Genomic DNA, 22,279 nt, shown 5'->3' with positions numbered 1-22,279 from the left:
CAGCACTTAACCACTGCCTGCCTCTAAAACATCATAGCCCACTTCATTCCTCCCACTTTAAGGCCCATCATAATCCAGTTACACTGCATGAACTTCCGGCATACCACTCACCTCCATGCTTTTGCATAAGCAGTTGCTTCATCTAGAATATCCTTCATTTCTTCCCCTTTAGCCTCCTGGCCAATTATTATGAACCTTTCAAAACTCAGCTCAGCTCCCAGAAAGTCATCCTATACCCTACCCTACCCTTAAAGAGTTATTTCCTTCTCTGCTAACTTTGTAAGTAAAAATGGCATTTGTTGAGCATTTACTATGTGCTTGACATTGTTCCAAGCATTTTACATGTCCTAACTCATTTAATCTTCACAATAACCCTTTCTGTGAAGTGATACCATTATTACCTTTCTCAATATGAAAATTATCTCAGAGGAGTAAATACCCTGTCCCCAAGATTATCTAACTGTTAGGGGATGGAGATAGATTAAGATCCCTACATCATACATATTTATATTATTGCACCTATCACAGAGACTTCATTTACATGACCTGTCATTGCCCTAGACTCCTTGAGGGTGGGTATTATTTCATATTCAACTCTAAAGCTACAGAGCCTGGTATAAAGTAGGTTATCAGTACATGCACTTCTTGAGTTGCACATAAAATAACATTCTAACAAGTTTAAGAGAAAAGCATTCGGAAACTAGTTTCCAAATAAATATTCAGATATGCTTTAAGAGTTCTAGAGTACAACAAGTTGTTTTTCATCTTATAAAAAGAGAGATTAATACAGACATGCAATTACAGTCTGTGTGAACAATGAAATGGACTTATTTTTGCAGTAATACTGCTTAATCACTACAATAAATCAAAACCCAAAGTACCATTTTCTTAAGATTAACTTTTTTCCTCTAATAAGAATAGTAGTAGTTTAATTGCTAAGTCGTGTCCGACTCTTGCAACCCCATGGACTATAGCCTGCCAGGCTTCTCTGTCCATGGGATTCTCCAGGCAAGAATACTGGAGTAGGTTGCCATTTCCTTCTCGAGGGGATCTTTCTGACCCAGGGATCAAACCCAGGTGTCCTGCATTGTAGGCAGATTCTTTACCAGCTGAGCTACAAGGGAAGCCCAATAAGAATTCGTCTTGCTTATCATTCAGGGCAGTGAAAAGAAAGCCCTAAATTTACTTTGCCCAAGTGAAAGCAAAAAATCATAGACCAGCACTACTAATTGCTTCCTTAAGTCTGGCCAAGAAATGTATCTCATGAGGCAATTAAAATAAAATACAGCTGCCTGACTAAGCATATAACAAAAGAATTTCTAAGGTTGTATGGACTGGCATTCTATTAATCAGATAATGAAAAATTCTTTATTTTAAGCAAAAGGAAAAAAAAACAGATCAGCACCACCCTACAAGAATAGATTTCTGTATTAAAACTCTATTGAAACATAGACATATGTGTTAAAATATATGCATATGTTTCCAATATTTCAATAGCCATTTTTACATCTCCTTAAAATTATAAAAATCAAAGTTATCCTAACACTAATGATGCAAGACCTCAAGACCAAGTCTGCTGTACTTAGTGTGCTCTCATAGTGACAGTCCTCTGAGCCACACTGAAGTGCAGTAATTAAAACCCACAGGAATGGTACCAGGAGCAACAGTGCACACCACAGTACTTGTGAGAGTCATCTGCACCCCGCCCAGCTTTCACATACTTGTGCACTGCAGAAAGGTAAATCTGCTGTCAGAAGCAGCAGAGTTTAGGCCACAGCACAGCAAACTCTACACCCAGGCACTCTTACCATTTCTTGGTACATTCAACCATCAGTTCCTGGTAGGAGGCCACAAACTGGAACTTGGATGCGTGTTTTCCCACACGCTGTAGTCTCTTCCAAACTGAAGCCATGATGATCAGTCAAAACAGTGGAGCAGTTCTGGGTTAGCAACACAGCAGCTTTAACAAAGCAGAAGGTCCAAAGCAAAGGAGCTTTGCATGTGTGTCTGTACTTTACAAAACTCAACTACAACTTGAAATGATGTTTGGGGTCCATAAAGTCTTCTCCCTGTTTCACAGGGTAAATCCCATCCTAGATGAATGGTCCAGTCAAGAAGAGGATGACACACGTGACAGGATGAGTGAGAGGAGGTTCCCTCATGGAGACATCACCATTCCACTTCGGGGGCTATGTGATATGTATTCTGGAGGACAGAAAAGCAAAACAAAGAGAAAAAATATGAGAAGAGAAGCCTAAGAAGTGACTAACCACCCACGTCAGATAACACTGCAACAGACAAGCCCAGTTCTCCAGCATGTTTTTCAAACAATGAAACAAAACACTAACCTCAAAAGCCAGTAACGTCAAGGATGCAAGACACCAAGGAAGAAATTACAACTCACACCACAGACGTGGAGCAACACGTCAGGTACTCGGCATCAACAACAACTGAGAGGCGAAAGCCGGGCCCTACCTCCTCCTCCTAGCATCACAGAAGGGCGAGCAGAGCGGGAAAGTCTAGAGATGCTTCTTAATGTCCAACGCCAGTCAGAGGAAGGAGTGGAGTATTTTAAAATAAACTTTATTTTTCAGGTGATAATTAATAGCTCTGAGTCCTAAAATAAGTGCCTGGAGCAAATTAAGGAGCGGGGAAGAATGCTGCTGCTGAGTCGGAGGGGGAAACGGATGGGAAAAGAGGAGTGGAGGGAAATCTCAAGACAGAGAGAGGGCAGTGTCCCGGCTCCAGGCCACTTGGGCTCTCATTCACCTTCGCTGCCAACCGGAGGGAAATGGTAACTCCTGCCTGGGCGTGAAGCAGTGACCAAAGGGGCAAGTGCACGGTGCGGGGTGCGGTGCTTCCCTCCCCCATCCTCAGGGAATAGTCCGCCGGAGCCTCCTCTCCTCCCGCACACAGCCCAGACCCCTGCCCCCAGCGGAGGCAGGCGGTGGCTCGCCCGCAGTCCCTGTCACCCAGGCGATGCCAGAAGACCCCAGCCCGGTACCCGAGCCCCGGCCCCGCAGCACGTCCACTCCCGCCCCCTCCTCACACCTCTAATCCCGCTGTCGGGCTGAGTCTGGCCCGGTTCCCTCCTCAGCGCCGCTCCTCCGTCGCCGCCGCAGCAGAAGCCGCCGCCGCCGCCACCGAGTCCTCCATCCCCGCCGGAGCCACATGGAACAGCCGAGCCAGCCGCGGCGCTCCCGGGAGCCGGGGTCTGCAGCCCCTCAGGCGGACAGCGCGCCTCACGCCCGCCCCCTCCCGGACGCAGTAGCCCCGCGACCGTCCCCCACCCTACAAAACCCTGCCAGAGCCGCCGCTCAGCGCCCAGCACCCCCTCCCCCGCCTTTCTCCTCCGCCACCATCATTACCTCCCCCGCCGCACCTCTCACACTAACCCTACCCACGGCGGCTCAACCTCCGTCCGCCCCGCAGCCATTGGCTGGGCCCTGCGCTTGCCCCGCCCACCTCGGCGACCGGGCCTTTGAGGGGCAGGGGCCACTCATTGGCCGAGCCGGGTGCCCATCACAGAGCTCCACCCCCTAGTTCTGGAGGTGTTTTTCCGCCAGGCGGAACGCGGCGTACGATCTACCCTTCTTTAAAAAAAAAAAAAAAAAAGAAAAGAAAAAAAAATTGGAACCCTCTACGGACAATCCCTCCCATTCCTCTGATTGGCTTCAAGAGGGAAGAGCTAGGTTGGAGGAGTAAAGAGTGTTTATAGTGATCTGGAAGGTGGTTGCTGAAGGTGGATGTCGGTCAAAGGTGCTGGGCGGGGTTTATAGCTGGAGTCAGAGCAGAGCCCGGGACTGGCTTCTCTGCAGCTGTGAGCTGTGAAGCTGCTGTGGTTTTCTCTCCTGTTCTCTCCTATCCCCACCCTAGGAGTTGGGTGTGCCCTCTCTGCCACTAGTTGCTAGGGTGTTTGCGCACACAGCCTTGGTTTAACCTCCTGGGATTTTTCCTCTGACCAACTGTAATGACCTGGCCAAGCCCCTACCAAACATTCGATCTGCTGGTCCTTAATGAACCAGATCAATAACCAAAAGTGAAGTAGCTCAGTCGTGTCCGACTCTTTGCGACCCCGTAGACTGCAGCCTGCCAGGCTCCTCCGTCCATGGGATTCTCCAGGCAAGAATACTGGAGTGGGTTGCCATTTCCTTCTCCAGGGGATCTTCCCGACCCAGGGATCAAACCCGGGTCTCCCGCATTGCAGGGAGACGCTTTACCCTCTGAGCCATCAGGGACACAAAATGTTCATAATGCGATTTCTTCTTGTTATAATTCTTAAACGTTTCTATGAATCCTAGTTTCTCCTCTTCGCTATCGATCTTTTTCTCTCTGGTAGGAATTATAGATGAGTTTCGGAGGGTTAGCATATAAAAAGAGTGGTTATGGGCAAAGGAGAGGATGAAACAAACTAAGAAGAGTGTGAGGGCAGGGGCATTTAACCTTGTAAAAGGAGCCAAGGACCCTTTTGAGAACGATGATGAAAGGTATAGATATTTTACCGAGGAGAAATAGGTCCTGTCCTAAGACAAAAATTTGCTTTCAATTTTAGGTAGTCCACAGACCTCTGGTTTAGAGAAAGAAGACAAAGAATGAACTTTGGGGGGAATCTCAACATTTGACAAAGAAGTAAAGTGGGAAGGAGACAGGAGGGAATGGTCAGAGAAGTAGCAGCACCCTACAAGCAATGAGTCAATTGAGAAAAAGAGAGGGAAACTAACATGAAAAGAAAACAAGCAAGATGAGTCCTGGAAATAGAGCACATTCTTAATCTTACTAAGGATAGAGAGCAGGATGTGTGGACAAAATAACTTGAAAGGTGTTACCATCTAGGGAAGGATTCTTTAAGGTCAGGAAGGAGGGCAGTGATGGGTGAGAGCTGAGCTCATCTGTAGCCTTGGGGAGGCAAGAGAAAGCAGAAACTGAACAATCAGCATAGATTGGGAGACATAGAAGGCTTGAATCCAGTATCTAATTCCATTTCCATTTGCAATAAAGAAAGTGATCTAATAATACTACAAGAACACAGTGCACATTTTACAGAAAAGGGCATAGATATCACTTATTTCGCTATAGTCTTAATTTTAAAATATGAAAGATAACCATAATAATTATATTGATTTTGATTTTGGGTACATCTTAAAGTTCTTTCATGTCCTTCCTGAGTGGCTTACTAAATCACTGTAACCTACATCTATTATGATCTCATATAGTGATATATTCTGCATCATTAACAGACTCTAAGTGTATGGATTTTTTAATGGCTAATTTATAGAAATGGTCATAACCTATTTTAATCTGTGGTGTCCTTCAGAACAACCCACATGATAATCAAGAGGGGTTTGCATCCTATCTTTTATTATTATTCTTCAGAAATTCTCAGACTTTCTTATGTGGTTATTCTGGTTTCTTTTAATACTCTTTCCCTTCCTAAAAAGGAAGAGGGGACTTCCCTGGTGGTCCAGTGGTTAAGACTCCATGCTGCCAATGCAAGAGGCACAGGTTTGATCCGGAAGAAAAAAAAGCGCACACACAAACTATTTTTAAAAAAAGAAGGAGAAGGAGTGTGTAGGACCCTAGGGAATCTTTCTCAAGTTGTGGAAAACTTCAAGAAACTAAGAAAGAGTTTCTTGTATGATAGTTCTTCTTTTTAGGGGAAGTTTTTCTCTTGGATATAAACTCTTCTTTTTCATCCTAGCTGCAAAAGTAGCTAAGAAGAGCCCAAGTTTAGAAATGGAGGAATTAAAAACAGACCTTAACCCTGTTGCTAAGTTCAAGATAAGTTCATAGGCTCCTGGAGACCCCACGGAGTAGCTACTTCTTCCCCTCATGACTTTTTTTTTTAATAACCTGTCTGCTAACTAAATTTATTGGAGAACCTTAAATATAGAATATTTTAAGATCTTTCTATCCACTTAGCTGATAGGGAATACCAACTGAGTATTGATCACATGAAATGTTATTAATGGCACATAAAAGGTACAGTCCCTGCTCTCAAAGAATTTGCAGAAACAGATATTGAATATACATGCAGGAAATTAACACAAATCACTTCACCTCTCTGGGTCCCAGTTTCTTATTCTGTCAAACAAATCATCACGCTTCCTTTCTGGGATGTTGAGATAAGTATGTAATGGAAGATGGAAGATATGTAAAGTGCCTGACATACAGTAAACAGTCAACAAATAGCAATTAATAATGTACATCATTGTGTTTGTTAGCAAACAGTCAAAAATAATACATAATAAACATCAAAAATTGACCTTCAAGAATAACTTGGGCAATACTTAGTTGTTACCAAACATCACTACCTCAAGGAATAACAAATCTCAAAATAAACTACTTTCAACATTATTTGTCTTCCATTAAACTCAGTGATTACCTAGAGTGGAACACCAATAACCTATGTATACTCAGAACTTTTCAATAATTACTAAGAATTCACTTAGCCCCAGTCCCCATGACCACCTTCCATGCCATATATCATGTGAGATCTTTTGGCATTCTAGAAATTACCTTTTTCTTAAGGTTCCCATTTCTCCTCCCTACCAGTATGTACCAATAAGTACAGCCTACTGACCCTTCCCCCTTCCAAACTGTGTTTCTGCTTCTTTCTAAACCCCCGTTCACTCAGGTCTTGATTTATCATCTCCTTCCATCCCAGGCTTAATCTGCATGTAATACACCTGTGGATATAAGTAACTTTAATTGTCCTGTCCATTTGACCCAGATGTTGACTGCAAAATATTATAGCTGTTTTACTTAAAAGATTCAACATTTAAACTATTAGCAAGGTGAAAAGACAGCCTTCAGAATGGGAGAAGATAATAGCAAATGAAGCAACTGACAAACAACTAATCTCGAGAATATACAAGCAACTCCTACAGCTCAACTCCAGAAAAATAAATGACCCAATCAAAAAATGGGCCAAAGAACTAAATAGACATTTCTCCAAAGAAGACATACAGATGGCTCACAAACACATGAAAAGATGCTCAACATCACTCATTATCAGAGAAATGCAAATCAAAACCACTATGAGGTACCATTTCACACCAGTCAGAATGGCTGCGATCCAAAAGTCTACAAGTAATAAATGCTGGAGAGGGTGTGGAGAAAAGGGAACCCTCTTACACTGTTGGTGGGAATGCAAACTAGTACAGCCACTATGGAGAACAGTGTGGAGATTCCTTAAAAAACTGGAAATAGAACTGCCTTATGATCCAGCAGTCCCACTGCTGGGCATACACACTGAGGAAACCAGAAGGGAAAGAGACACATGTACCCCAATGTTCATCGCAGCACTGTTTATAATAGCCAGGACATGGAAGCAACCTAGATGTCCATCAGCAGATGAATGGATAAGAAAGCTGTGGTACATATACACAATGGAGTATTACTCAGCCATTAAAAAGAATACATTTGAATCAGTTCTAATGAGGTGGATGAAACTGGAGCCTATTATACAGAGTGAAGTAAGCCAGAAAGAAAAACACCAATACAGTATACTAATGCATATATATAGAATTTAGAAAGATGGTAACAATAACCCTGTGTACGAGACAGCAAAAGAGACACTGATGTATAGAACAGTCTTATGGACTCTGTGAGAGAGGGAGAGGATGGGGAGATTTGGGAGAATGGCATTGAAACATGTAAAATATCATGTATGAAACGAGTTGCCAGTCCAGGTTCGATGCACGATACTGGATGCTTGGGGCTGGTGCACTGGGACGACCCAGAGGGATGGAATGGGGAGGGAGGAGGGAGGAGGGTTCAGGATGGGGAACACATGTATACCTGTGGCGGATTCATTTTGATATTTGGCAAAACTAATACAATTATGTAAAGTTTAAAAATAAAATAAAATTAAAAAAAATAATTTCTATATTGCCTTTAAATGTCACCAATCTTACAGTGAAAATAGAATATAAAAAAATGGAAAATGCCACCCCAAAATTTCAAATCCTCTGTGCCATGACAGTTTTGAAATGATAGAAATTATTTTCATTGAAGCAGCTTTGCCAGTTAACCACCTAAATGGAGATTCTAGTCTATGAAGTGCAACCGTAGGCTTGAATTATCATCTCTGGTAATAAAATTCTTATCCTTGGGTTTTACAGTTTTTGCAGTAAAAAATTGTCAGAGGTATTATTGCAGGATTGAACTACTAATAGAACTTATCTGTGCCTTAGTCATAGTAATAAGATTTACCTGCAACAATAGCACTGCACTGCAGATTTTTGCATTGTGTTTTCCAGTTACCATAGCAGCTATACAATACACAACAATATTACTGCAATTTTTAACTGCTAATAAAATTACTATTTCTTTTATGCCCATAACAAACAAACTTCTGACAATCCTACAGCAATATTTATATCCTTAAAAAGCTCACTGTGGCAGGCTAATACTTTTGAAATATTAACTGAGGTTTTTGTAGTAGTTGTTTGTCCAAGTATTCCTTTTATCCCATGGCCTTTCTCCTCCCATACCCCACCCAAAGACACCTTCAGCATCATATTAATGTTAGTTGCTCAGTTGTGTCCAACTGTTGTGATCCCATGGACTATAGCCTGCCAGGCTCCTCTGTCCATGGGATTCTCCAGGCAAGAATACTAGAGTGGGTAGCCATTCCTTTCTCCAGGGGGATCTTCCCAACCCAGGGATCAAACCTGGATCTCCCTCATTGCAGGCAGATTCTTTACTGTCTGAGCCGGAAGCCCCATATCCACCCTCAGATAGACTGGGTTTTGCTTATTGTTTCAGAAAAGTAATATAACAGGATGTAAAGAAAGAGGGAATTTCTCCTTGTTCTTGAGTTTCGGAACCCAAGCCCTTTAGGGGGTAACAAAATATATCCAGTTAGAGACCTGTACTGTTCAATATGTTAACCTATAGCTATATGTGACTACTGAACATTTGAAATATGGCTAGTTGAAATTGAGATGTGCTGTGGGTATAAAATACAAACCAATTTCAAAGACTTAGTATGTACAAATGAAGAGGATATATCTTATTTAAAAGTTTTCTATTGACTGCCTGTTGAAATGATAACATTTTAAATGTATTGGATTAAAAAAGACATTAAAAATTAATTTCATTCATTACTTTACTCTTTTAATGTGGCTACTGGAAAAATTTTAATTATACATGTGGCTTGCCTTATTTTCCTGTTGGACAGTGCTGGTATATACAATAGTATAACTTCCTTGCCTAGAGATAAGAAATGGATTTCCGACTGGAATGGGATTAAGAAGTTGGCTGGAAAGTAATGAGAGGCTACATGCTGGTGGGTCCCAGAGAGCAGGACTCACTGCTCTCTTCTCACCCTATTCTGGCAGAAGCGTTTGGCAGGATCTATCTACAGGAACTGAGAGCCAAGAGAGATAATTTCCATTCATTTTATTTGTTAGAGCCCAGGGGTGTGGCAAGACCCTAAGATAAGAAAAGGCTGGGTTGTGTGTCCAGTCCAGCCAAGACCAATTCAATAGCATTTTTTGTGCTGAATGAAATATTCTGTACATGGGTGTCCAATACAGTAGCTTCTAGCCACTAGGACTATTGAGGGAAACCACTAGGGCTCAGAAAGGTGGCTAGCCTAACTAAGGAGCTAAAGTTTTATTGAGTTTTAATTAATTTAGATTTCAACAGCTGCATGTGACTGGTAGCTACCATAATGGACAGTGAAATCTTGCATAGTACCATGGAGGTTCTAGAAGCCCAACATGATGAGCCCCAGATACCCAAAAGGGTGCAGAGACAGCAGAAGCAGCAGACCTAAAGGAACTTTGCTGATTGGCCAAGGTCAATCCAGCAGCCATCTGTGGGGCCAGCTGCCTTTGAGGAAAGATACAGAGTGGAAATCTTAGGGGAGCCAGCATGGCAGAGGAGGAGCAAAGATCAAATGTTTCATCCTCTTTCTCTGACATGCTAATCCTAGAGAAGTCTCCTCAGTTTAGATGCAACCTCTGCCAAATTGACTATGATTAAGTATCTGCCACCCCTCATGAAATCAGAGCTTGAACTAGAAATTGGCTTGAGTTATGGAAAAATGAAATTATATTTCTTGCAAACCTGAATTTTGTAAAACTTGAGGTCTGTACCTGATATACAACTGAAAGTAATAATTCTAACAAAATGCTTGGAAACCTATGTTTATCTTCTTAAAAGGAAGCTCTTCTTTTCTCTATCATTAAAGGACCCAAGTTCTTTGGTGGACATGAAAGCTGCATCAGAAAACCATCTTTCAACTAAAAACAGAATATCCTTTTATGAAATTGTTTCTGTTCCAATTACCCATGAATGAATCCTTGCAGTTAGCCATAATGAACCTTTGCACATTGAACCTAAGATGGCACTAAACTCCAGGACCTTGATTATGTTCTAAATGCCCAATTTTATCCAGTTCCACAATATCTAGGAAAGGCAACCTGGGCCTAGTTGGAGGAGACACAGGAGCATCCTTGGCTGCCTTGAGACTCAAATAGAGACAGAAACAAGTCTACAGATACCATCCACTGGTAATTCAGTATGCCTGATACCTGCTGTTTATGCATGCATGCATGCTAAATTGTTTTAGTCGTGTCTGACTCTTTGCAACCCCATGGATGGCAGCCCACCAGGCTCCTCTGTCTATGGAATTCTCCAGGCAAGAATACTGGAGGGGTTGCCATGTCCTCCTCCAGGGGATCTTCCCAGCTCAGGAATCAAATCCACATCTTCTGCTACTCCTGCATTGCACGAGGACTCTTTACCACTGAGCCACCTCTGTTGTACAGAGCAACATATGAATGATTAGAAGGCTCAGAAATCTTCAAAATGTGGATACTCAAAATGTTAGCAACAAAGACATCAATCAGCTAGAATGGATGACAGCCATGAACCACTGGCCCAGCTCTCTTATTGAGGACCAACTAAATATCAGTTCTTGACTCTAGAGTACCTTTGCAGGTCTGATCTTTCACATTACTCAAGATAATTTAATGTTGGTAAAATCCCAGCCCAGAAATGGTGTATATGCCAAGATAAATGCAGTTATCAGAGAGAATTTACATTTTGCCAGTAAGTCAACCATTACTGGGATTATTGCAAAAAAAGTTTGAGTTGAAATTAGGTGGGCTTGAGCCCTTTCTGAGAAAATGTTAGCTAAATTTAATAAATGTACATCCTATAAAATCAGTAGGGATTCTTGGCCAAGGTTTATTGGTCATTTCCCATTAAATGTTAAGAGCTTTTGATGACTTATAAAGAGTAGACTGATCTCTGCTTTTTTTTTTTTTTTTTTCTGTGTTTTCAATAATTGAAATAAATTGCAAGTAACCGGACATAGCATGATGCCAGTGTTTTCTTCTGAATAATTCCTGGATGACTATATTTAGTATGAACAAGATAATATAATTAACATCTTCTGAAATAATGAGGCTAGACAGGGAAGGCAAAGAAAAACCAGTAGGAATTCACAGTCTTGGAGGGCACTGAATACCCACCATGTGGTGTTGAATCAAAGCATCTCCATCTCAAACAGTGCAAAACGCAGCAAGCTGAAATCAGGCAGAACCTCACTTACCAGCGCACTGGACATGAGCCAAGGGAAACTAGCCCTGTTGCAGAAACTTGCCCCAAATGAGTAGAGCTGGAAAACAAACCCAACACTCAGTGGGTAGGATTAACTCATGCATAGTTTGGGCAATCTGCTAGGCAGGGCAAAATGGAGAACAGTTCCAGGACAAGGGAAGTAACATGGAAGCTAGAGAGAGCTGCAATATCATCCCAGATCTCTCTTTTTAGAGTAAATCAACCAGTGATTGGGCTTCCAGAGAGTAGAACATAACCTGTTAAGTAGAGACAACTTCATGAGAGCAGCTGGTTATTTCTTCATATTTTGTTGCAACTTCTGTTGCTATTTTTAAATAGTCCCAATAACGAATCATTGATATTTTTCTCCAAGGAAATCAAGTTAACTGTTGAGCAAGAGTTGTTTTTTGTGCCATAGGTTAGTCTTCTAAGGAAATCCTGATATCCTCAACATTAAAAACCGTGATATTTTGTCCCAAAATGACAAATTTGTTCCATTTTAGATACTGAATATATAGTGCTAAGCTGCACTTGTTGAGAAGTAGTTATCTGGCATTATTGGTGTCCCATATCTTATTTCAAAAACTTACGCAAGCACCTTTCCCCTGTGAACTAGTATGTTTCAGTGGAAAAGGGGAGTATTGTACATATGCATCTTTCTTTACACAACCCATGCTAAAAAGATGTATATTTATTTGACCATATTTTAAATATTCACTCTTTCTTTGAACTTTTTCCAAATAAAAGCAGGCGGACTGTTGTTGATTGCTCATCTTCTTTCATTCTTGTAATAACACACTTCCTAGCTACTCACAAAGCTACCTCGTGCATGCCTCTTCCCCAGCTTACCTCACAACTGACAAAATAATAATTACTAAAATCCTACAGTCAGTTCTTAGTGATAAACAGAGAAACTTGTTGAGTACTTCTTCATACGTGTCATGCTGGAAAGTGAAACCATTACACTGCTACATGATATTAACTGCCCTTCAACACTGTGCGTGCATGCTAAGTTGCTTTAGCCGTGTCCAATTCTGTGTGACCCTATGGACTGCAGCCTGCCAGGCTCTTCAGTCCATGGGATTCTCCAGGCAAGAATACTGGAGTGGGTTGCCACGTCCTCCTCCAGGGGATCTTCCTGACCCAGGGATCGAACCTGTATCTGTTACGTCTCTTGCACTGGCAGACGAATTCTTTACCACTAGCGCCACCTGGGAAGCCCTTCAACACTATGTGGTATGGCTATTTACAATGCCCAGGAATGATATTTGGTCAGTTTTGCCAATAGTTCATTCTGCTTTCTCTTATTAAAATCTTAATAATTTTTAGCTGATTTTGCAACAACATAACCTGTACCTAGTTTTGCTACAAGTATAAAAGAATAAAACTTGAGTGATAGTTTTGTGATTTTGATTTCCTTTGATGATATTTTTAGCTAAAAATCCATTCATTTGTTAACAAGTAATTTATTAACTTGTTATAAGTAGTATTTATTAATTTACTAGCTAAGTTTTTAATAATTGAATGACTACTAAGTTTAAAGCATTGAGCTAAGTATTGGAGATGCAGCACAACAAAAGGGACAAAATTCCTGCCCTTATGGGGCTCACATTCCTCATCAGTTAGAAACTATTATTTAGTGTTTGCCTTAGAAAATCTCAATTGATGAGAGACGACTGTGTGTTGTTTAACAATGACACAAAATTTAATTAAGAGAAGTGTTAAAAAAGCCAATGCACTGGGGACTAATATTAACAGATTGCTCCCTCAATGAAATCCAGTTTTCAGATATTTATTGTTGTATTTATAATTTACACCTTTATTTCTTTGTGGTTGCTTGTGAAAAATCACAAATAGACTTTGTCACACTTCACACAGGTTTATAATCTGTACTTGCACTATGCAATTGTGAAGATACTGTTTACAGTTTGTTTTTAATTCACTTGAATTGTAGTAATATTTACCTTACTGTTTTACTCTTTTTATGCTTCACTGAACCACTTTAGAGATATTGATCCATGTTTTAAAAATTATGAATATAAGACAACACTATTGTAACTGTAAAAATGCAAAATTAACACATACCAAAACTGAAATTACATTGTCTGAGACAGATTATCTAAAATCTGTTAAATGTTAGCCAAAACAATTTGATCAATGCATTCCTTGGTGTTCCCATGAAACTTTTAAGAATGAAATGTTATTAAGAATGATAGTATTTTAAGAAACACACCCATCCTATTTAATATCCCTTTTGACTCCTTTATAAAATAATAAAAGCTTATTTTCAATGCCCTTTATTCAGAAATATTTTAACTACCTTCCTAGATGTTCTAAGGGGTAAAATAAAAGTTGGCATTTATCTTGTAAGAGTTCTATGGCCTTTTTAAATGTAAAAATAGATATATAAGAGAATACTCAGTACACAAATATATGTTAGAATGTAAAGATTATGAATGATACCATTTTCTTAAATTCTCCTTTAATGTTTTTAGATTGATTTTTACAGTAAAAATAAGGATTAAAATTGCATAACTGTAGTCTTTGATTGAAAGTATTGTATAAATCATTACGTACTCTTTAAAATGTTCTCTCACTATATAAAAGCTGCCATCTATACTTTCTGCTTATGCTAAGTTGCTTCAGTCGTGTCCAGCTCTGTGCGACCCCATAGAAGGCAGCCCACCAGGCTCCACTGTCCCTGGGATTCTCCAGGCAAGAACACTGGAGTGGGTTGCCATTTCCTTCTCCAACGCATGAAAGTGAAAGTGAAGCCACTCAGTTGTGTCCAACTCTAAGCGACCCCATGGACTGCAGCCTACCAGGCTCCTCCGTCCATGGGATTTTCCAGGCAAGAGTACTGGAGTGGGGTGCCATTGCTTTCTGCTTATAAATCATATCTAATTGATAAAAATAAAAATGCTCCCCAGAAAAAATCCATTCCTAGTACATCTAATGTGTCCTGATTCTGAATCTATTTTGCCTATCTACACACTTCAGTCTGGGAGTGAGTGAAGACTCTTCTTCCACAAAATGTTCTATTCCTACTGATATCTTCTGTATTTTATATCATAAAAAGGATAGTTTTCACTGGTACTTTTTACAGGCTTAAACTGTTTTATTCAGATTTAGAACCATGAATGTCATGGTCATGCTAGGTATTTTCCCCATGACCCTCTAATTTGGGGCTGACATTTGATTCCCTTTTTGTCATCATATTCTGTATGGAGGATTCTGTTCTCTGCTTCAGTGTCAAGTCAGGTGGGCCAAATAAGCAAATATTTACCAAGTGCCTAATATGAGCAAGTGGAGAAGGAAACGGCAACCCACTCCAGTACTCTTGCCTGGAGAATCTCATGGATGGAGGAACCTCGTAATCTACAGTCCACGGGGTCGCAAAGAGTCGGACATGAATGAGTGATTTCGCCTTCACTAATATGGGCAAGAAAGTGTTGCTGTTAAAAAAAAAAAAATAAAACACTATAGGACTTCCTTGGTAGTCCAGTGGCTGGGAATGTATCTGCCAACACAGAGGACACAGGTTCAATTCCTGGTCCAGGAAGATCCCACATGCTGTGGAGTAATAAGCCCATGGACTACAACTACTAAAGCCCATGCTCCCTACAGCCTGTGCTCCACAAGAAGAGAAGCCACCTCAATGAGAAGCCTGTGCATCACAACCCCCTCTCACTGCAACTAGAGAAGGCCCATGTGCAATGAAGACCCAGCACAGCCAAAATTAAATAAACAAATTTTTTTTTAAACTACACACATTTCTAAAATGTATGAAAATTTTACATAACTGTGTAAGTCACAGTTGGAGAGCTCGAGAAATTTAAACTTATTTCAGAGGCACAAATTGTACAAAAAATAAAAATGTAAACTATAACTAATTAATAGCTTATAAAATATTCAAGTAACAGCTTAAGACAAATTAAAAGAGATACAGATCAGATCAGATCAGTCGCTCAGTCGTGTCCGACTCTTTGCGACCCCATGAATCGCAGCACGCCAGGCCTCCCTATTCATCACTAACTCCGGGAGTCCACTCAGACTCACGTCCATCGAGTCAGTGATGCCATCCAGCCATCTCATCCTCTGTCGTCCCCTTCTCCTCTTGCCCCCAATCCCTCCCAGCATCAGTCTTTTCCAATGAGTCAACTCTTCTCATGAGGTGGCCAAAGTACTGGAGTTTCAGCTTTAGCATCATTCCTTCCAAAGAATACCCAGGGCTGATCTCCTTCAGAATGGACTGGTTGGATCTCCTTGCAGTCCAAGGGACTCTCAAGAGTCTTCTCCAACACCACAGTTCAAAGCATCAATTCTTCAGTGCTCAGCCTTCTTCACAGTCCAACTCTTACATCCATACATGACCACAGGAAAAACCATAGCCTTGACTAGACGGACCTTTGTTGGCAAAGTAATGTCTCTGCTTTTGAATATGCTATCTAGGTTGGTCATAACTTTCCTTCCAAGGAGTAAGCATCTTTTAATTTCATGGCTGCAGTCACCATCTGCAGTGATTTGGGAGCCCAGAAAAATAAAGTCTGACACTGTTTCCACTGTTTCCCCATCTATTTCCCATGAAGTGGTGGGACCGGATGCCATGATCTTCGTTTTCTGAATGTTGAGCTTTAAGCCAACTTTTTCACTCTCCACTTTCACTTTCGTCAAGAGGCTTTTTAGTAAAAGAGATACAAGAAATCCATTATTCTCTTGTAGTCTGGAGAGAATCAAGCCAGTTATGGTGAAGTGCATTGAGCATAGGATGAGGCTGAACTTGAGAGAACTGTTGCAGCTCCATCACTTATTAATCGGGTCATTCTAAGAGCTCACATGACCTCTGGATGGAGCAGGAAGAGTAGATAGAGATAGAGACACAGATACATCTCCAAGTCAAACTGTGCAGACACAATTCTGGGGAAATTGGTAGAAGTACAGTGACCAAGAAAGAGAAGCAATTTCCTCTTGAGTTGGTAGCTATAACGCTAAGTATTCTGCTGCCAGTGACCTCCACTAAAGCAAGCCCACCTGAAAAAAGGAGGAAGCCAAGAAATGAAGCAGAGAAGAGAGTTGCTTAATTTGCCTCATCTGTAAAATGATAAATGGGAAACTTTTACTTTGGGAAATGTAAATGGAAAGCTAATACTTTGTCACCAAGAGGTAAGGGTTAGAAGAGATAAATGCTTAAGACCCTTTCCAGCTCTAATTCTGTGATCTCAGAAATGCCTGCCTTTAACAAATGGGTCTCTCGTTGCAGGTGGATTCTTTACCATCTGAACCACCAGAAAAGCCCAACAAATGGGTACATGTGTGCAAAATCAAAAAGAGGCACTTAGAATTTCTCATAACAATAATCTAGGTTTTACAGTCTTAAAAAAGTTGGGGCTATTTTTTTCCCAGATGAGGCTATTTTTTTATTATTTTTATCTAACTTTAATTTTCTGATTGACCAAAAGTTGAAAGTTTATAGTCACAATTCCCACAGTGAACATGAAGGCATAAAGGTGTCTTTATGAAAGATACTGTTCCTAAATGTATCTGTTCCTAATTCAATTGTTTATACCCATTTCTAAAGGAAAGAGTAATCATAAGTCAATTTTTATTATCTTTAAACTATTTATGATAAGTTATAAATAAAAGAAGCATTATTAGAACGTTACTTTTCTAGAGTATATTGCTTATAACTTACTTCAATAGCAATCCAGCCCCAAAAGCTCAATCTCTTACAGTATGAATTGCTAAGGTTTTTTGAACCCGCTTTAGACAGAGATACCTCTGGGTCATGATTACTTGAATATACTGTGAAGATTAAGAGAATGAATACAAAAATTAACACAAAATGGACCATCAACCTAAATGTTAACAGCTAAAAGTATGAAACTTATAACAGAAAATTGGAGTAAATACTGTGACCTTGGATTTGGCAATGGTTTATTATTATTATATTTTATTGCCACACCACACAGCATGTGGGATCTTAGTTCCCTGACCAGGAGTTGAACTTGCACCCCTTAGAGTGGAAGCACAGAATTTTATTGGATCACCAGGGAAGTTCTGGTTAATGGTGTGATCATAAAAGCATGAACAACAAAGAAAAATAGATGGTGCTTTAGCATAATTAAAACCTTTTGTACTTCAAAGACGTCATCAAGAAAGTTTATATCAGCCAATACATGGGAGAAAATATTTGCAAATCACATATCTGATAAGGGGCTTCTATCCTGAATATATAAAGAACTAATGCAACTTAACAATAGACAAATAACTCAATTTTTAAATTGACAAAGGATTAAAATAGACATTTATCCAAAAATGATATATAAATGACTAATAATCATTTGAAAAATGTTCAACATCATTTACCATCAGGGATATAGAAATCAAAACCATACTGAATTAACTACTAAATGGCTTAAAATCAAAGACAGACAATAACAAATTAAAGTCCATTGCTGGTGGGATAACTTTGGAAAACAGTTTGGCAGTTACTCAAAGTGTCAAACATAGAGTTGCTTTATGACTCAGCATAAAGACAACTTCCAGATGTACAAGCTGGGATTTGAAAAGGCAGAGGAACTGGAGATCACCAACATTCATTGGATAATAGAGAAAGCAACAGAGTTCCAGAAAAACATCTGCTTCTAATTCATTGACTACACTAAAGCCTTTGACTGTGTAGATTACAACAAACTGTGGTAAATTCTCAGAGATGGGAATACCAGACCACCTTACATGTCTCCTGAGAAACCTGTATATGGGTCAAGAAGCAACAGTTAGAACTGGACATGGAACAATGGACTGGTTCAAAATTGGGAGAGGAGTACATCAAGGCCATATGTTGTCACCCTGTTTATTTAGCTTCTATGCAGAGGACATCATGCAAAATGCCAAGCTGAGTGGATCACAAGCTGGAATCAAGATTGCCAGGAGAAGTATCAACAAGATCAGATATGCAGATAATAATGGCAGAAGTAAAAGAGGAACTAAAGAGCCTCTTAATGAAGGTGAAAGAGGAGAGTGAAAAACCTGTCTTAAAACTCAACATTCAAAAACCTAAGATCGTGGCATCTGGTCCCATCACTTCATGGCAAATAGATGGGGAAAAAGTGAAAACAGTGACAGATTTTATTTTCTTGGGCTCCAAAATCACTGCAGACAGTGACTGCAACCATGAAATTCAGACACTTGCTCCTTGGAAGGAAAGCTATGACAAACCTAGACAGTGTATTAAAAAGTAGAAATACACTTTGCCAACGAAGGTCTGTATAGTCAAAGCTATGTTTCTTCCAGTAGTCATGTATGAATGTGAGAATTGAACCATAAAGAAGGCTTAGCATTGAAGAATTGGTGCTTGCAAATTGTGGTGCTGGAGAAGACTCTTGAGAGTCCCTTGGACAGCAAGGAGATCAAACCAGTTAATCTTAAGGGAAATCAACCCTAAATATTCACTGGAAGAACTGATGCTGAAGCTGAAGCTCCAAAAGTTTGGCCACCTGATGCGAAGAGAGACTCATTGGAAAAGACCCCAATGCTGGGAAAGATTGAGGACACAAGGAGAAGGGGTAGGCAGAGGAAGAGATGGTTAGATAGCATCTCTGACTGAATGGATATGAGTTTGAGCAAACACCAGGAGATAGTGAAGGACAGGGGAGCCTGGCATGCTGCAGTCTATGGGCTTGCAAAGAGTCGGACATGACTTAGCAACTGAACAACAACAAATGCACGCGGTCGTCACTCCTCATCAGTAAGTTGTGTTTTACATTCTTTTCTCATATAGTCATTACAGAGTATTGAGTAGAGTTTCCTTTTCTCTACAGCAGGTCCTTATTAGTTATTGATTTTATATATAGTAGTGTATATCGGTCCGGAGAAGGCAATGGCACCCCACTCCAGTACTCTTGCCTGGAAAATCCCATGGACGGAGGAGCCTGGTAGGCTGCAGTCCATGGGGTTGCTAAGAGTCGGACATGACTGAGCGACTTCACTTTTACTTTTCACTTTCATGCACTGGAGAAGGACATGGCAACCCACTCCAGTGTTCTTACCTGGAGAATCCCAGGGACGGGGGAGCCGGGTGGGCTGCCGTCTATGGGGTCGCACAGAGTCTGACACGACTGAAGCAACTTAGCAGCAGCAGCAGCAGTGTGTATCGGTCAACCCCAATCTCCCAATTTATCCCTACCCTCCCTTTCCCCCTGGTAACCATACATCTATTTCTGTTCTATAAATAAGTTCATTTGTATCATTAAATTTTTTTTTCAATATCAACAGAGATTTTTGTTTCAGGAAGATGAGTATATAAGAACAGATTCTGAACCAGCCTACTTTTGTTTTTTCACTTCTATCGCACTTGACTTTTTCTCTGTTGAGGTTATATTGATATTTCTTATTTCCACAGCTCATGATAAGACCTTGAAACTCCTGTGTTTTAATCAGTAAGATGAGTTTATTGCATTTAAGTCTCCTTTTTTGATAAAAAAGGACTACAATCTTGAAAGTTCTTTTTAAATTATTAAATATTTGTTCTGGCTTAGTGACTATTTAAAAATAACAGATTTTAAGTGATTCATACACACAATTCCGGGACTCTTGAGTATGGATGGATGAAATGGAATGCACACAACCTTACACAGTGTTGTGTGAAAACAGTCTTCTTAATAATCGTAATAGTGTCCTTCTATGAATTAAAGCCAGGGTAGTCATTCTGAAACTAGATCCCATCCTGTATCACTCCTCCACCCAAAAGTGGGATTAATGCACAGTTTCCAGGTTGTTAAGATGATAAAAACCATCCAATTTTAATTTCCATTTCAAAGGTGTTTTCTTATGATGAAGGGAGGAAAGGTGAAGTGATGAAGAAAAGAAAATAAATTGTCTGACACATGGAAAGTATTCAATAGATGCTAATTTCTTTCCTTTCATTCCCCTCTGAGGGGAGAATATAGTAACTTTGTTGATTAAATTGACAAAGGGTAAGGGAGGAGATAGTGTTGACCAGATATGCTATCTGAAATATCCAACCTATATATCCATAATAAATTACTCCCTTCAGTAGTTATCTCTCAAGCAAAAAACCAGCACTTGAAAGAGGTAACTCATTTTTTAAAAATCTGCTACGAGATATGTCACTTCATTACTTTTGTGAGGGTAACATTCCAATGAGAAAGAATGCTGAGGAATCTTTTCCAGAATCTACCTTTCTATGAATAGCCCCATCTGCCAGTCTGTGTACTTACTTGAGCTAGAGGAACCTGGTGGGCTACCGACCACGGGGTCGCAAGAGTCAGACGTGACTTAGCAATTAAACCACCACTGCCACAAAGGGTGGACAGTTCAGCAGGGACTACTCTGAGGCTGAATCACTCTTGCTATCTTTCCTTGAATCTCCTCAACCCCAAATTTTATAAAGATATGCTCACTCTTGTCTCCTTCATCATTCCATTGCTGGTCTCTGTCAAATTCTGGAGCCCTTGAGGAGTATCTTTAAAGGAGTATCTTTTTTCTTTGTATTGGAATGTTCACAAACAGTTTCAGAGAACATAGCTGGCCTCTTGTATTTAGGTTGGCACATCAATCCATTAAAAAAACAAGCAGAAAAGTTCAATGAGAAATTACTACGCCATGTTATATTTTATCAGATGTAGGTAAGAATACCAGAAAATTAGGCAAACAATAAGTGCTTACTTACTGCTACTGCTACTGCTAAGTCACTTCAGTTGTGTCCGACTCTGTGTGACCCCATAGACGGCAGCCCACCAGGCTTCCCCGTCCCTGGGATTCTCCAGGCAAGAACACTGGAGTGGGTTGCCATTTCCTTCTCTAATGCATGAAAGTGAAAAGTGAAAGTGAAGTCGCTCAGTCGTGTCCAACTCTTCGCAACCCCATGGACTGCAGCCTACCAGGCTCCTCCATCCATGGGATTTTCCAAGCAAGAGTACTGGAGTGGGGTGCCATTGCCTTCTCCGAAGTGCTTACTTAGAACTCCTAAATAGTCTATACTTCTACACAGAGGGGAACCCCATACATCACAACTCACCCATACATCATCTGAGAACCTCAGAAACTCTGCTCATACCATCAGAATTACCTAAGTCTATTTTGCACTACTGGAAGACTGCACATTGGTCAACAGAGAGATGGGTCCAAGGCAAAACAGTTCCTGAACTTTATTAATTCTGATTTCTGAGCCAAGAAAGATTTTCCCCCTCCCTCCATCAATAGGAGGATTGTCTTAGGATTTGAAGAAAGGCAGTATTTAAATAAAATACTTTACTTACATTTTGAAAAGTGAAGAAGGAGTAATCACAGAAAGACAGTGTTTAGAACTAGAAAAAACCCTAGAGAAAATTTAATTCAAACCCCCTTCTTAAGAATAAAGAAAAAGAGACTAAGAAATGGCTTGTGTCTGCTTAGGTCAAAACAGTTCGAAGTGAAGAAGTCACAGTGAGTAACAGGAAGAGTATTATCTTTGTGGTTGACAATGTGGATTTGAATCCAGCTCTTCTAGGAACTATTTAAATGGTTTTCTTGTATAAAAAGCAGGAATACCAGGAATACCTGTTTTCTAGAGTTATGGTGAAGAGTAAATTATATAACTTACATGAAGTGCCTAGAATGGTTGCCGGCCCTCAGTAAGTGCTTGGCAAATATTATCGTCAGACAAACGAGAATCTTTTGACTCCAACTCTTGTATACTGCA

General features: G+C 40.3%; 1 protein-coding gene across 21 annotated transcripts in view; it reads right to left on the bottom strand.

Moving 5' to 3' along the window:
• Positions 1 to 22,279, bottom strand: part of EHBP1 (EH domain binding protein 1) — a 583,640-nt gene that overhangs the window by 346,860 nt on the left and 214,501 nt on the right. For 19 of the 21 annotated variants that reach the window (XM_055540421.1, XM_055540420.1, XM_055540419.1 and 16 more), the window contains one exon: positions 1,809 to 2,205. In XM_055540421.1, the coding sequence (XP_055396396.1) occupies positions 1,809 to 1,912 (104 nt within the window). In that variant the 5' untranslated portion in view covers positions 1,913 to 2,205. Of the gene's footprint in view, positions 1 to 1,808; positions 2,206 to 3,051; positions 3,204 to 3,368; positions 3,471 to 22,279 lie in introns of those variants that run through there. The other 2 variants (XM_055540424.1, XM_055540430.1) reach the window with 2 other exon arrangements.

The sequence above is a fragment of the Bubalus kerabau genome, chromosome 11 (genome assembly GCF_029407905.1).
Source record: "Bubalus kerabau isolate K-KA32 ecotype Philippines breed swamp buffalo chromosome 11, PCC_UOA_SB_1v2, whole genome shotgun sequence".
Lineage (NCBI taxonomy): Eukaryota > Metazoa > Chordata > Mammalia > Artiodactyla > Bovidae > Bubalus > Bubalus kerabau.
The sequence above is the reverse complement of the archived record's forward strand: the minus strand, read 5'-3'. Positions and strand labels throughout refer to the sequence as shown.